The sequence below is a fragment of the Sinocyclocheilus grahami genome, unplaced genomic scaffold (genome assembly GCF_001515645.1).
Source record: "Sinocyclocheilus grahami isolate Dianchi unplaced genomic scaffold, SAMN03320097.WGS_v1.1 scaffold807.1, whole genome shotgun sequence".
Classification (NCBI taxonomy): Eukaryota; Metazoa; Chordata; class Actinopteri; order Cypriniformes; family Cyprinidae; genus Sinocyclocheilus; species Sinocyclocheilus grahami.
In genome coordinates, this window is record NW_015505986.1 from 400,086 (window position 1) to 416,276 (window position 16,191).

The window sequence follows — 16,191 nt, forward strand, 5'->3', positions numbered from 1 at the left end:
TATATATATATACTGTATATATATAATTGTCTTTAAAACTCATATTATACAGAGTGTTGTCCTTTGTGGATGTCCATTTCTTTGTGACAAATAATGCATCACTAATGCAGCAGCTCCCTGCACAGTCTTATTTGTGTGCGGTGCAATAAATGAGATTTGCCCTTTTCTCTGGCAGCTGGGTAGGCTATCAGTTTCCCGGTTACCGTGGATATCAGTACATCTTTGAGAGGGACAGACACCAAGGAGAGTACAGATGCTACAACGAGTACGGCACCCAGGCACACACCAATCAGATCCAGTCTATGCGCAGAATTCAGCATTAAAACCCAACACCACTGTGTACACCATGTCATGCCGTGTCAATACTATAGGCAATAAAGACATTATATAAACTATAGTAAAAGAGTGATTGTGGCAATTCCTTGCTTCTGTATACATCTCTGCTCAATTCATGGATCTGCTAAGTGATAATTCTTGATGTAAAACAAGCAGATCTGATGCTTTTTTAAGTTATATGTAATTAGAGCTGGCCTCCTACATTTCTAGGTAAATGTAAATATGCAGACATTTTAAGAATGTTGTTTTTCTAAAATACTCGGACTAGACTGATGAAGGAATAAGCCACTTCATTATATTTAACAATTAGGATGTTTTATGCCAGCTGAACAACAAAAACTCTTGCTTGATGTCCTACACCACCTATATGATGGATATGAGACTGTTATATCTATAATAAACAAGAGCATGAGTATCTTTATGTTAATGCCTCATTATTTGTTCTTCGTGGACCTGCTTTTGAGGATTTTAGCTACATTCACATATAAATTTATATAAAATGTATATTATTTTTCTTTATATATATAAAAAATATATATAAAATGTTAAGTTTTCATATATAAATAAGATATATAGAAAGTGCTGCTAATAACAAATCTAAATATTAGCAATTATTTATTTAAAATGAAGCATTACATATTTATGAAAATTATTTGTATTGTGTATGTATGTGTGTCTGTCTGTATGTATGTATTTGTATGTATATATATATATATATATATATACATACATATACACACACACACAGAGTAGGCTATATATATTTATATAAAATATACTGACTGTATTTTTGTAGGACTACCACTATAAATAAAATGTACTGTTATCACCAAAAACAATATCCTGCTGTAGTATCATGTATTTTTGCTGCATTCATCTGTTTTCTCTACAGCAATGCATTGTATTTATAGAGGGGAATACTGTAATGCACTGTACTTAGATTTAATTTGTCACTAAATTATTTAAAATATCATACTTTATTCTACATAACACCCGTGGAAAAGGACATTGAAAACAACTCTGAGTTTAAAAACATTTCTTTTTAAAGCAACAGAAAAAGAAAATGAAAAGAAAGAAAGAAAGAAACATAAAAATAAATAATTGACAATTTTTAATAAAAACATTTAAAGTGCGGTTAACAATTACCAAACAGTAATCTTATTTACATTTCATGTTCACACAAACGTGGACTAAAAACAGATAGCATAAGTTTTACAGAAACATATCAATACTGCCAGTCTTGAAAGTCACTTTCTTGGTTCTCGAGCCACGTTCAGGGTTGATGTCGATAAAGCAAGAAAAAAACTAATATTATGTATATTTTTGGACATGACATATGATACAGCCAATACGTATGGAAAATGAATTGGGAAATTACTATAAATGAACTTATTTATATATAATTATCATATATATGATATATAATGATATATTAAAATAAATTTAGTCAGTATACTATAAATGAACGAGGGAGAGGGAGTCTCATCCGTTTGGGTCTGTCTGGAGCTGTCCGAGGTCCTGACCTTGGTGGATTAAACACATGTCGCACATATTCTTTCTTGATTATTATTATTTAATTTTTTATTTTTTCACTGTTTAAAAACAGCCTAGATCTAATGCAATGGACGAATCTTTGTAAGAATGCTGGGCTAACGGAAGTACGGGTTCTTGTTCGTCCAATCAAATGGTTCGTAACCCTAGGATCCGGGTCTGATTCCGCCTCATATTTGTTTGCGTTGTAACCGTTCAGGACTCTAGCCGTACTTGGCTGCACACACCCACTCACAGGATCAGATGTGGACGGAGAAGTTGCTGTTTGAACACCCGATCCCACACCCAGTCCAGGATCTCCCAATAAATGTTCAACTGCACACACCTTTATCAAATACACATATCATACGAGCTGATTAAAAGTGTGCCACTCGTTCTTAGTGCAATGATTATAAGACAGACAAGAGTGCTGAAAGCAGCTGGATCTGAGACAGGCTGCAGTCTGACATAACAGGACGGGGTAAGTCAACTTACTGAGGGAGCAAACCAGGACACAGACCGGAACTATAGTGTGGGTTAGTTTAGGAAATAGCAGTCAGGTTATAAAGCTATGAATCACAAATCAAACCTTTTAAACTACACAGTAAAACATTTTAATAACTAACCTAAATATGCTACTTAAATGTAGGCTATAACATAAGTTGATTAGTTATATTCGTGTAAAATATTTAAATAAAACTCGTGTTTTTTAGAATTAAATCAACCTGACTAAAAGGTTACATAAACAAGAGAAGGAGACACAGTTTGTTGATGAATCTCTATAACGCAATGTATCTTAAGCTTAGATATAACTCATTTTCTAGTGTTTGCCTGCTTCAGATTAACGTTGTTTAACGTTGCTTCTACCGAACTCTAAACTGAAATGAATACTGAACAAATATAATGGGTGCTGCTGGTACAATTTACCCCCCTACTGGGGAAATTTGTAAGTCAATAATTCAAACATGTACATTTTATATTTATGGTGGAATTTACTATTAAATTAATTGTTATCCCACCACCGCCCTATATTTGATTTGAACATTTTCATTTTTTTCTCATTTTAGCTCAAACGATTGGATTCAAAACGCAAATACAATTCTCAGGGAAAAAAACATTCAGGGGAAAAATAAATAAACAAGAAAACCTGTGGATTCAGTAATATCTCCTTAAACGAACAATTCGCTTTTACAGTGTGTAATCATGCAAGTCCTTTACAGCTATAACCTGATATTAAAAACACAATTACATCTTCAGATATATACCAGATTTAAACTATTCTCTTTACAATTTGTATTTTCTAATTGACTTTGCATTAATTCTCTAATTGTTGCATTTAGGAGCGCGCACCAGCATGAAGTAACCCATGTCTCGTGGACAAACTGAAGAATCGCCTTGCATCCTGGGCTTGTTTTAAGTTGCCTGCGATCTATTTAATGACTCAGGCAGCTAAAGCAAGTCTGGGACGCCAGAGACAACACGACAGAGCGCGTCAGAACGATGCACAGAAGATGAGTAAAATGATTACAGATGATATTAATGTTTGTTCATGTCGATAATGATGCTACTCTGACAGTTTAAGCTGATGCAATCAATCATTGTGCAATTTACAGGTTAAATAAACACAATAAGTAGACTGCACATACAGTACCTACCTATTTCACGATCACAAGACTTCTTTACCATTTATTACCAAATATTTACCTTTATTGTCAGTTTTAAACAATAAATACACACCCCTGTACAGACAGTCAGCATTAGCATGTTTACTTGGCACAAGAAAATAAAAACATAATAAAACATTCATCTTCATTTTCGGTTAGTTCACGAGTGGAATGTCGTATGAATTATTGTCAAATATAGGGTGAACCCAATCTGTTCTGTTATTGTTGTTGTTGTTGTTTTAACAGTTTAAAACCCAAAAATCACAGTGTAAAATATGTACAACAGAATCTAAATCTATCTACATTTATCAGTGTTTGGTTATTTGTTAAGATTTGGTTTGGTAAAAAAGGTATAGCCTACATGAAATGTACATGACTTGTATAATAAAAATATGTTATCATTATGATAAAAGACCATTGTTATTGTCTATTATGCCCAGTTTAGAAAGGTATAATATTACGCGAATTTAGAAAGTTAGAATATTATGTGCTATATTCAAATAAAATAAAAAATTATCTCAGCCAGTATATACATGCATTATGTAACAGATGGGTTTACCATACCATCTATTGCTCATTAAAGCAGCATAAGTTTGGGATAAAATGTTCTTGTTTACCATTATGCACTGAGGCATGGTTAAAAGGTAAATATTCTCAACCAACATGGAACAGGCCTTTTTGTTTGCAAAGAGGTAAAAGGGCGGAAAAGAAAAAGGATCTGAACCGGTTTCCATGTCAAACACTTCAATTCTCCATAGAAACTCTGATCTTAACGCAGAAACTTTATTAAACCTTGATGGTGGATTGATAAGGCCGGATTTCTATCGGTTCCTTTTTATTGTGGAGACGGGGAGGGATGACAGAGGTAAATTGCTCTTTTAATTAAACCAATGCACCGAAGGAAATTGCTGTCTGAATATTGTCTCAGAGATGGGGCTTGTGACAGTTGCCTGGAAACTTCAATCTGTCTCGCATTTATTCCAGATCACAGTTTTGAGATAAAGTTTAATAAAAATCTTGGCGCCAATGAAAGCCTACCCTTTCACGTCCTCCACCGCCACCACAATGCGACAGAACTGCGGAGGAAGCCTTATGTTTAACATGTATCTCTCAGGTACACAATCTTTTTGTGTGTAAAATGAGAAATATTGCTGAAATGACTGAAAAGAAAAGGGCGATGCTTAGGGGTCCGCGGGTGCAATGCTGCGCACCATCGCCGGTGTCTCTGACTTCTCCATCTGGAACGCATGTCCTCTTTTGTCGGAAATCGGATATCCTTTTTCCTGGACGCGTTTCCTGACCTCAGCGCTGAAGTCTGGGCAAATACATCGAGCAGCAACACGACAATACTCATAATATTGAACCTCTTTTGCTGCGATTTGTTAATGATGATTATTGATGAGTGACATTACGTGTTTTGTTTTAAATTACAAATACACAGACGGGGAAATATGTTTAATGCATCTGTTGCGTTTTACTACTCCAATATTTCAGAAGGCATTTTCAATAAAATCACAGCTAAATTCTAAATGTCAGACGTATTTTCAAACGCTTTCTTTCAGACCCTACAGAAAATCTTTTGAAGGAAAGCAAAAGCTCTTCTTGGACCCCCATCAACACAGGAGTGCAAAAAGGTGAGTGTTGCGATGAATTGTTGACAGGCAAATGCGCTCACTTTCGTGCAAAAAATGTTATCGCATAATTTTAAAAAATATGCTATTGTGTGCATTGTTTTGTTTTTGTTTCTCTTATTGTATTGTTGCAACTTTTGTTATGGCTTCTCTTTTTATGATTCATTGACATTGTTTATTGTTTATTGCTCTTGATGTGCGGTGACCTTGAGTGATCTGAAAGGCGTCTTAAATAAAATGTATTATTATTATTATTATTATTATTATTATTCAAAGGGGTTTGACTGCTTATATGATTTTATTTCATTTTATATTTATGACGAGGCCAACATTTTTTTCTTTTAATTAAAAAGAAGTTCCCAAAAGAAGGTTTCAATGAATGTTTCTTTAAAAAACCTTTTTACGCAACAGAGAACGGTTCTTCAAAGAACCTTTATTTTTTAGAACCGAGAAGCCAATACACCAAAGAACCTATAATGAAACATAAAAAAACGTTTTTAATCTCCAAAGAGCCATATATATATATAAGCATCTCAAGAACTCTACATTAAAACTTTTTTGTTTTTTGTAAAAAGACTGATTTTGTTAAGCTTTTGAAGAATGCCCTTTACTCGCACTCTTTACAAAGAATACTGATTACAAAAGGTCTGTCTGTTTGTTTTCCCTACATTTCTGTAAGCCTACTTTACTTGCATTTTAGGAAGTGGACAAATCCAGCTATGGCAATTTCTTCTGGAGCTGCTGTCAGACAGCGCCAATATGACCTGCGTCGCCTGGGAGGGCACCAATGGAGAATTTAAACTGATAGACCCAGACGAGGTGGCCAGACGGTGGGGGGAGCGCAAGAGTAAACCGAACATGAACTATGACAAACTGAGCCGAGCTCTGCGCTATTACTACGACAAAAACATCATGACCAAGGTGCACGGAAAGCGATACGCGTACAAATTTGACTTTAACGGGCTGGCGCAAGTGTGCCAGCCCTCCTCAACCGAACAAGCTATTTACAAATTCCAGAGCAACTTCGCTCCCCTCCAGTTTTCAGGCATTTCCAAACTCAGTCTGGTTGCTCCAGGTGCTGGTCCGTCGGGGTTCTCATACTGGCCCGGATCTCCTCCGACCCTCTATCACAGCCACAACCTGCAACCGCCAGGACCCTTCGGTGCCATGTCTGCGTCACATATAAGTTGCGTTAACAATATCAACAGTTTAAATAACCTGAATAATATCAGTAGTCACTATAACTGATTTTTTTCATTTGCCACAGGAGTGCGCGCTGATAGACTACATAAGGCTAATAGGGCCCATTCAAAGGCGCAACTGATTTCAACATTGTAGACTAATATTCCAATCATACCCCAGATAAGAAAAAAAAGTGAAAAGGCCTTTATTCGATTGAAAGGATAATTTGGGAATAACATTTGGTGGATTGTTAATGTTGATCGCTTTAAGATAAGAAAGCAATTTAGCGCCATCTTATGGAACATAACACTATCACTGGTTAATTCGACATTAAAATCAGCTGGTTCTTCGTAGTCTGCAGAAGTGAAGAGAAAATTAACGCAATGTTGGAGAAAAGTCTACATGGTATGAGAACAAATGGTCAGAAGCAAAAATGAAGAGTTCCGATGCAAAAGCCTCTAAGTGCCATCTGAAATGTTCTTCTAAAATGATCCTTTTTCTCAGGCTCTCATGTGTAGGTTCAGTAATATCTCTTTAATAGCAATGAGTATGTTATTTTCATTGCCATTAAAGTGAAATAACTGAACATAGGAGCCTGAGAAAAATGCTCATTTTTGAAGAATATTTAAGATGGCACTTAGAGGCTTTTGCATCTGAACTCTTCAAATATGTTCGCTACTTGTAATCGAGCATAGTTAACACTTATGTAAAGCGCTTTGATATTTCATTATTTATTTAACGTCGACATTGACTTATTGAATATTGGGCATAGGGCTACATTTGAAGAAGCGTATGTCATAATAAACCCTAAATATTTTTTTTCGTGTGGGCCACTTAAGCACGCAAAGACTGATCACCAGTCTGTGTCCTTGCCTTGTTTTCACTCAACTGATTATTTAGTTATAATGTTTTGCTTTTTTTTTTTGCTTGTGACGGTACATTAAAATGATCAATGTCTTTGTGTGTTTCTGTAGCCAAAGTAATAACACAACCTGCTTGGGTGGTTTATAAAGTAATTTTAATGTATTCTTTTTTTTTATTCTATAATGTGTGTGTGTATAGGCTAATGTATTCCATAAAAAGTCCATAATGTTTATCATTAATGATGTAAATTTTAGTAATAAAAATACAATTCATAAAAAAAAAACGTTATACTATTAAGTAAACGTGTGGGGGTTTTACAAGTGTATAGTATACAGTTAAATGATACATTGCCTATATTAAACTAAATGTCCTCATAGGCATTGTAAAAAGAGAAAAAGAAAGCGGATCAATAAAATATAGGGGAAGGAAAATATCGCATAAAAAAGCGGAAAGCCTCCCTTCTGCCTCAAAATAGAAAAACGCGGCGTCTGTGCGTGAGCGCACTCTTCGTTTTAGAAAGACACAATCTGGACACAATCTGGACACAAGAGGGCGCAGTGTATCTATATTCGACCATAACCTCAACCATGAGAGAGACCGCGCCACAGGACATCATTTTAGCTTCATAAATAAAAAAACTAAAAGGTACAAACAGGGGAAATCAAATCCAGACCTTTTCCTGTAACGTATCAAGACTAAGATCCAAATGACAATGCATGTCCTACTTTGTGGGAAATGGCTTTCTTGTTTAATTGGATGGTAGCTTATTTGATGTCATAGATGAGGAGTCACGAGGAATTCTCAGCATTGCTGTGTATTGTGAGGAGACCCATAAGTCCCATTAGTGTGATCTGCATGTCAATAGCAGCTCTACTGGGGTCCTTTATGGCAGGATTTGTTTGCACTGACACACTGGACCTATTTTAAATCTAGCTCTAGTCTGGCCAACAGACTCCAATTTAGAGAAAGTGCCTGCACAGACTTGGTGCTTTCGTTCAGTCAAAATAATATTTGTATATGAGATAAATAACAAAAAAATCAAGGAGCCTCTATGTTTTACTTAATCGTCACACTTTTAAATATTTCTTATGCTCGCTTTATTTTTGAAAGTCAATTTTTGTGTAGACACATCTTAAACACTTGGTTTTGAACTTCTGAACTTTTCCTCCATTATTGCCCAGGAGGAAAGACACAGCCCATTTAACATAATATGCTCCAACAGTACTTACGCTATATGGGGCAAGTTGTCACAAAAGAACCTGCCTAACTATTTTAAGCTTTTATTCTACATTTAAAGAGCAAAACAATTATGAAACACTTTGTTGTGACAACCAGCCCTGGCCTCCCCTATATTGAAATTACATAATTATTTTCTTCTCCAAAATAATCAATACACATCTGTGCATTTGTCAAAAATATAAAATACATAGAAAATGTATTTAATATGGTTTTAACTTTCTATGACCTATAATGTTTAAAACAATTTATCTGTTTACATGTAATAGTTACACCCAAATACAGTAGAGTAAATGTACAATTCTTGTTGTTGTTATTATTACTTAAAAATAGTGACTTAGTGATTTATTGAAAGTGAAAATGTAAACGATAACAACAAAGAGCTTCTAATCTATATATATAAGGTCTACCCTCCGTAGGTCTCCTGGTTTCCTCAGTGCACACTAAGATAAATCACTCTTATATTAAGCTCTCCTGAGCTCTAGGGTGTCATTGAGTAGGTGAATGTACAAGAGTTAATCTGAACATTATCTGTGCTAAATTCAGTGCAGCGGCTTTTGCATAACACACAGGTGGGAGGAAAACATTTCCAATCTCTCCTGCCCTAAACAAGTGAATAAAATCAAACATGATAAAATACTTTTTACTTTATTCCTTCCTTATAAACTAACTGGTAATGGTTTAAAGCACTTAAAAAGGCCAAATGCTTTAGTTTCTTTTATTGTTGGGTCAAGGATAAATGCTATCATTAAAGGAAGCTGAAGAGCAATCAATCTAATTCATGATTGTTAATGGTTATTAGCCCCTAAAAGGCTGCTGAAATAATTGTTTCTGGTAAACACAACCCTCTGTGACAGGAGAGGAGTGTTGGCTGGTAGCCCCTAGAGAATCCTTAATGAGTACTGCTTTGAATCTGTCTGTGTGATCCAATGACTAACTCCCAGCCAGTGGGTGGCACTGAATGTATCATCCATTCAAGTCAGTCACTGAACGCCCACTCCCACTCTATATATAGTCAACATCCTCCATCTTGCTCTTGCCCAGAGAAACTGAAAAAAAGTGTAATCACTTCTGTGGCTAATTATTTCATACTGAATGCTTAAAAAATGTAGGCAAAAAATATCCAGTTTGAAACATTCTATATTATTAATGTCATTTTTTAAAATCTGTTATCTGTTTTAAGGGACGTTTACAACATGAGCGATACATTTAAATATAGGTAACTGTCACAATAATTAACTATATTAGCATCCACACCAGGGAATGATCACATTCAGATTTTTATAAGCATGCGCTGCAGTTCTGTCGTCTGTGCTTTAAATGCTTGAGTTCTTTAAAGCAGGGTGAATTCTGATTGGCTGTCTGTTTTTATCGTTCATCAGCTAGAAAAAAAAATTAAAAGCGAGTCCAACAATATTGTACCTCGATGCCGTCATTGTTACAGTTGTGTTGTGAACTCTGCTATCTTTTACATTTAGAATGATTTTTTAAAACTATACTGTATCTCAAACGAGCCATTTTATGAATTTCTGTCATAATTTATTAACCTTCATGTCATTCCAAGCCTGTGTGAATCATACGGACTGTTTTATGGCACTTTATTCTATTTGGAGCCCCTGGTCGCTGTATGCTTCACTGGATGATAAAGAGCAGCATGAACATTCTTCAAAATGTCTTCTTTTTTGTTCCATATAGAAAAAAAATATTGGTTTAGTAAATAAATAAATAAATAAGAGGGTGAGTAAATTCTGACACAAATTTTTGGCTGAACCATTCCTTAGAACAAAAGACGTATATTCTTAATTAAAAAGTATAAAATTTAGATAAATAAGTTATTTGTTTGGAAAGGAGTGCTGGCTTGTCTTGACATGCTCGTATAAGGTGTTTATTCAATGACCTGCCAAAAGAGTATTACTACTGACACTTTGATTTCCAATGTGATATAACCTATTTCTACTAATCTGGGATCAATTAGTGGAAAGACTTAGATAAGACCTCTTATATACAGTATATATAGCCAGGGCACAGTGCCATAAGGTCAAGCACATTAAGAAACCATTTTAACAAGAACTAAAAAAGAACTAAACCTGTGCTTGGCACTTTGGTTAGGGTCTCTGGGGAAATCACTTGTTTACTGAGGATCCTGCAGTCTTCATAGGTGCAACTAATAAGACACAGTCATTAAACAGACAGAACATATTAGTGTCAGTGATATTGTTTTTAAATATTATGAATCAGTTGTCCACCATTTATAACTGAATGGATAATTCCTTTTTGAATTCAAATTTAATTAAGAAATTCTGGAAAAAATTCAAGAAGAAGAATGAACAAAGGTCTGTTTTCCCCCCCAAAATTCTAAATAAAACATCCGGAGTATGTTTCACAAGAAAATACAATTTCAGTCTTTCTACTTCAAAATGTTATGTTTAATTCAATGCCACATGCTGTTTTTTTTTTTGGTAATTATTTGTGAAATATAGGCTGCAATTTCTGAGTGTAATAGTAAGTCGTTTTCAACGTATTTTTAGATACACTGAAAAAAACAAATCATAAATATTTAAGAATTAGCAAGTATAATGCAATGAATTTAAACAAAATTTTGAAGTAAAAAGTCTGAAATAGCAATTTCTTGTAAAAAGTACTCCAGTAATGATATTTACAACTTCAAAAAAAGCTATTTTTAAAGTATAGATAGCTAGACAGACAGAGACACACAGACAGATAGACAGATAGACAGACAGATAGACAGATAGATAGATAGATAGATATTAGACAGAATAGATAGATAGATAGATAGATAGATAGATAGATAGATAGATAGATAGACAGATAGACAGATAGATAGACAGATAGATATATAGATAGATAGATAGACAGATGATAGATGGATAGATATATTTAAAAATAGAAGCTTTAAAAATAGTTCCAAAACTGGGACGTGTTGATTGTGCTTAAAAACTACATGACACAAAATAGCCTCCTTGACTGTATATTTCTTGTGTGCACGTGGCCACGCGCTGCTTGAAGACAAAGCGCGTGAGGTTCTGCAGTGCTGTGAATGAGCGATCCTGCGGTTACTATAGCGACAGACTAGAGAGATAAAGCCCCAGTTCACATGTCTTCCGCTGACCCAGAGAAACCCCTCTCACAGACTGCAGCAAATTCCGGCCAATGAACTCGAAGATCATTCATGTCGAGTGTTTTATTCACAACTCTGCGAGACTCGCTCATTCTTGCTGGCAGGTGAACGGGACTGGTTGATGATGAAAAGCCCATAACAAAGACGCAGCCTTGGAGTAAAGTCGTGAACAAGATTGATCGATCTGTAAATGAACTGTAGATTCATAATTAATATTAGTTCCCTTCCTTTTTCAAAAACTATCATTAGGAATCAAAGGGCAACGAATATAAGGGCAAAATAAATATACAAACCCGTAGAATAAACCAAGAGAAAAATGTAGCTTGTTAGTCAAACGAAAAAGTAAGAACAAGTGACTACAAATGTAAGCGATTTTGCGTTTTATTGTACACCGCAGAGATAATGCATAGATGGCTTTTCCCAAAGATCAGTTATGTATGCTATGTAATCTTAAAATATGTCGTCAAATGGCACGTGGTCAGTGCATGATTGAGCTTGTGCGTTATCGATCAAGAAAACCAGTCAGACTGGGTTTTATTTCACTCAAGCAAGAGCACTGAAAAATCATGTCAAAGTATAAAATAAACTCCCATTTTCCTCAAACCAATGTGAATCAAAACAGTAAGATCACCCATGAATTGGCACATAGAACATCTCAGTGAAGAGAAAACACTTTCAAGTTTCAAACCCAGAATGGCTGGAGACAGGCGTCTGTCAGTAGAGTAAATGAGCACAAATAGGTCAGCACCTTGGATAGCTCCATTCACATCTCTTCAAATGGAGCATCATCCTCCTGAGACAGTCATTTGTCCATACTAATAGGCCTACCTTTTAATCCTTGATATAGCAACTTCCAGAATTTTAATAATAATGTGGCCAGTGCAATAGGCTATAACATAAATGGTATATATTTTTTAGAACTAAACGGATATTAGGCTATGTTTGATATAGGCTACACCAAACACTTAAATTATGTAAAACGATTCTAATGCAACATTAGACCTAAAATATACAATTTTTCTTTAGGTCTCAGGAGGATAGTGACCCAAATGACAGATGAGGCTGACAATTATATAGAATAAACGTTGTGCCTTCCCTTTTTTATGAATGACTGTGAATCACAGCAACAGATGTAAATCTATACGACAAGCATAAAACAGCAGCTACACCGGTGAAGCCATGTTGGCTATTACAAATCACTTCACAGGGGCTACTTAATACTGTTAAAACAAAGCCAACACAACAGTGTCATTAATACTAAATTGATAAATCGGTTCAAGGTGCAACATAACAGTCACTCAGGCAGAGCTGATTACAATTACGTCCAATAAATCAAAAGTAATGGATCTCTGCTCAGATTCTGATCACATGATCACACTCAGCGATCCAGTTCGCTTCCACCTTTCTTATAATCTCCTTCGTTTTTTAAGTCTTGGAAAACCTCTGTGAAAAAGTGCGGATCTATGTTAATCTGCAGCATTTTGCCGCTCAGTTTATCGATGACATCTAACGAACGTTCCCAGAACACGTCCTTATTGGTGTCGACCATGAAGGGCTTGAGAGGGTACGAGATCTCGTTCCCTATGTAGGAATACGCCAGATAGAGGCAGGTCAGAAAGGTCCCTTGGAGTTCACGTGGATTGTCAACATCATCGGTTACAGTTTCCCTAACGAGCAGATAGACGAACACGAGGCTGGCAGGCGTGATGAACCCGTGGTCCTGCCAGCCCTGCAGCAGCAGAGTTCTGTCCACGTTTCGGAACCAGAGGACAACCTCGTTTGGGGTGAGTTCCCCGACTTTGCAGCATCGTTTGCAGAGGAATTCGCCCAGACAACGGAGCAGTTCCCCGGTGGAGGCCTGGACGATCACGCGTCTCGGCGAGACGAGCGACCGGCTGCTGGGCTGCTTCTGAACCGACACCGGTTGCTTCGCCGCTGGAGTGAACTGGTCCTGATCCTGGTCCAGTTGGGGAGGTACCGCGGGGATGGGTACCGCGAGAGGTCCATTTTTCGTTTTCTTCTCGGACTGTTGCGATTTCCTGGAGTTCTCCTGATTCAGATGCTCGACCTGACTGTCACTGCTCGCTGGCAGAGGAAGAGGATTCGGACTTACTTTCTTGGCACTTTTTTTCTTACCTGATGCAGTCACTAGCCGCTTAAATGTGAGCGTGGACACGACTACTGACTGCTTTTTAAGGCTTTTTTCTGTTTTCCCGTTGGCTTCGTCTCCATCTTTCAGAATGGTCCCCTTAGTTGCTATAGGGGATATAGAGAGCACGGTCCCCATATCGCAGAGCGCGCCGACAAAAATGTTATGTTACTGCCCTGCGAGCGCGGAGGCGTCGCGATGGAGATTGAACGTATCAGATCACAAGGGCAGCTCCATTTAGTTAGTAAAACAGGTAGGTTCGCAGGTGGACTGACAACCCATCAGAAAGGAAATTCCAGAGCAGTCAGACACTCCCTCCACTCCTTCTGTAGCAGTGACTGCAAGCCAGTCCTCCTGCATTGTCTACCTCAACTAGAGGGGATTTGTGGTGAGCCAAACCAATCTGACATCAGCTTCTGCTAACCGGGATTATCCCAAATGTGTCTGCGTGATTAGCCAAGATCAGGGCTACAGAAGACGAATGACAGACTAAAGCACCAATAGAAGCAAACGCCTGCGTTGACATTATCACTTCAGAAGGTGGAATTTTTAGACCGCACGAGCCAAGTAGTTCTGCTATTCCCAGACAGGGCACAATTCTCTCCTCAGCTCTTCCATTTAACCTATACTCAGCACTGAAATAGTTGAAAAAGAAAACAATAACCAGTGATTAACAAAGATAAATGTAATGAGAATACATTAAGATAAATTGTTAGGCTATTTGTTATTAATAATATTTGTCCCAGAGGTTTTCCTAGACATTTAAAAGTATATGTTTTTAAACCATATCAAATAAATGTCATTTTTTCCTAACTCTTCGCACATGTTTTTGATGTTTGGAACAACTTACTAAAAGCAAATTAATCTGTCTTGGGAGAAACCGAGGTTACATGAGTACTCCTTTAAGTTTCCATGAGATTATAAAAGGAAACCCAAATTCATCAAGCTGCTCTGTCACGCTTAAATCTGGATTAAAGCAGTCAACATTAACATTTGCTCTGTAAATAGCCTATTTATGACAAATTTAATCATACTTCATTTATTAATATTTGTCAGGAGACACCGATGAGAGATTTTACATTCATTCTGCTGATGATACAGAAGATATGATACGATATAACAGAATGTAATCTAAACATGAAATGTCTCAAATCCTGTTTACATTTACAGTTATGTACAGTGGGGAAAAAAAGTATTTAGTCAGCCACCAATTGTGCAAGTTCTCCCACTTAAAAAGATGAGAGAGGCCTGTAATTTTCATCATAGGTATACCTCAACTATGAGAGACAAAATGAGGAAAAAAAATCCAGAAAATCACATTGTAGGATTTTTAAAGAATTAATTGGCCAAAATACCAGCAACCGTGTGTGAAAACCTTGTGAAGACTTACAGAAAATGTTTGACCTCTGTCATTGCCAACAAAGTGTATATAACAAAGTATTGAGATGAAATTTTGTTATTGACCAAATACTTATTTTCCACCTTAATTTGCAAATAAATTCTTTAAAAATCCTACAATGTGATTTTCTGGATTTTTTTTTCTCATTTTGTCTCTCATAGTTGAGGTATACCTATGATGAAAATTACAGGCCTCTCTCATCTTTTTAAGTGGGAGAACTTGCACAATTGGTGGCTGACTAAATACTTTTTTGCCCCACTGTATACGGTTAAGCGACTTAGAAAAGAGGAGGAACAAAAGCAATTTGTCAAAGAGCCAACAGTTTTCATAATACATAATTCCAGGTTTATTAGACAGCTAGATCAACTTTAACACACTTGTTCCTGTGCAAGTTAAATGGTATGGTCTTTGTCTTCTTGCTACTGACCCCATGCTGATCTACCATCTGTGACCCTGCTGAATGACAAAAGGCCTGTCTGATCATAACAGCTGGCAGGACAGATAAACTGTAATACACACCAAGGTACCTTTGAATTATACAGTATTATAAGAAAAAAAAATCAAGTCTTTAAGGTATTTGCAGAGTGTGTAATTGTATTTAAGTTTTTTTTTTTTTAAATAACAGTGCACATTATGGCACAAAAACAATCCAATACAATGACTCACTACTCATATTGAGAGTATTATTCTTTGAAAATATGGTATGTTACAATGCACATAATGTGATAACAAAACATGCTCCAGAAACTAGGACACAGGGAATTGCCCACAATGCAGCATCACACTGATAGTACTGCAGTCAGAGCAGCATCTCTGTCTAATGAATATGCAGGGAGAGGGTTATGAATATTCACCTCTTGCAGCAACCTTACACAGTTACTGTGAAAAGCAATGTGTTTGAAAAGAAAATTATTACTTTTTTCTCCTTCTCAATCTGTCAATCCAGTAGACTACATTTCTACTAAATGACAATGAAATGATCTCTTTTCATAATAACCAACCATAATTGTATTGGCTGTCGTTAAGCATCTATTTTTAATAAATTATATTACAGTCAGATG

General features: G+C 36.3%; 3 protein-coding genes across 4 annotated transcripts in view; 2 read left to right on the forward strand and 1 right to left on the reverse strand.

Moving 5' to 3' along the window:
• The window catches only part of cryba2b (crystallin, beta A2b), a 3,465-nt gene extending 3,068 nt beyond the window's left edge, over nt 1–397 (forward strand). For both annotated transcript variants that reach the window (XM_016246676.1, XM_016246677.1), the window contains exon 5: nt 176–397. In XM_016246676.1, coding sequence (XP_016102162.1) covers nt 176–323 — 148 coding nt within the window. In that variant the 3' untranslated portion in view covers nt 324–397. The remainder of the gene's footprint in view (nt 1–175) is intronic.
• A 3,577-nt stretch (nt 398–3,974) lies between these two features.
• On the forward strand, nt 3,975–6,771 carry LOC107562104 (protein FEV). The gene is made up of 3 exons (XM_016246668.1): nt 3,975–4,644; nt 5,093–5,164; nt 5,862–6,771. Exons 1-3 carry the CDS (start codon nt 4,557–4,559, stop codon nt 6,407–6,409), a joined length of 708 nt encoding a protein of 235 aa, XP_016102154.1. The 5' UTR covers nt 3,975–4,556; the 3' UTR covers nt 6,410–6,771.
• Nucleotides 6,772–12,161: 5,390 nt separating this feature from the next.
• On the reverse strand, nt 12,162–14,115 carry LOC107562111 (cyclin-dependent kinase 5 activator 1-like). Its single transcript, XM_016246678.1, has one exon. It carries the CDS (start codon nt 13,867–13,869, stop codon nt 12,961–12,963), a length of 909 nt encoding a protein of 302 aa, XP_016102164.1. The 5' UTR covers nt 13,870–14,115; the 3' UTR covers nt 12,162–12,960.
• Nucleotides 14,116–16,191: the final 2,076 nt, after the last annotated feature.

Excerpts from the sequence above, each read along its gene's own strand:
- LOC107562104 (XM_016246668.1), top strand. The coding sequence starts at position 4,557 with ATGAAAGCCTACCCTTTCACGTCCTCCACCGCCACCACAATGCGACAG. Across the intron at positions 4,645-5,092 it reads GTTTAACATGTATCTCTCAG|ACCCTACAGAAAATCTTTTG; the intron begins GTACACAATCTT and ends GCTTTCTTTCAG. Across the intron at positions 5,165-5,861 it reads CAACACAGGAGTGCAAAAAG|GAAGTGGACAAATCCAGCTA; the intron begins GTGAGTGTTGCG and ends CTTGCATTTTAG.
- LOC107562111 (XM_016246678.1), bottom strand. The coding sequence starts at position 13,869 with ATGGGGACCGTGCTCTCTATATCCCCTATAGCAACTAAGGGGACCATT.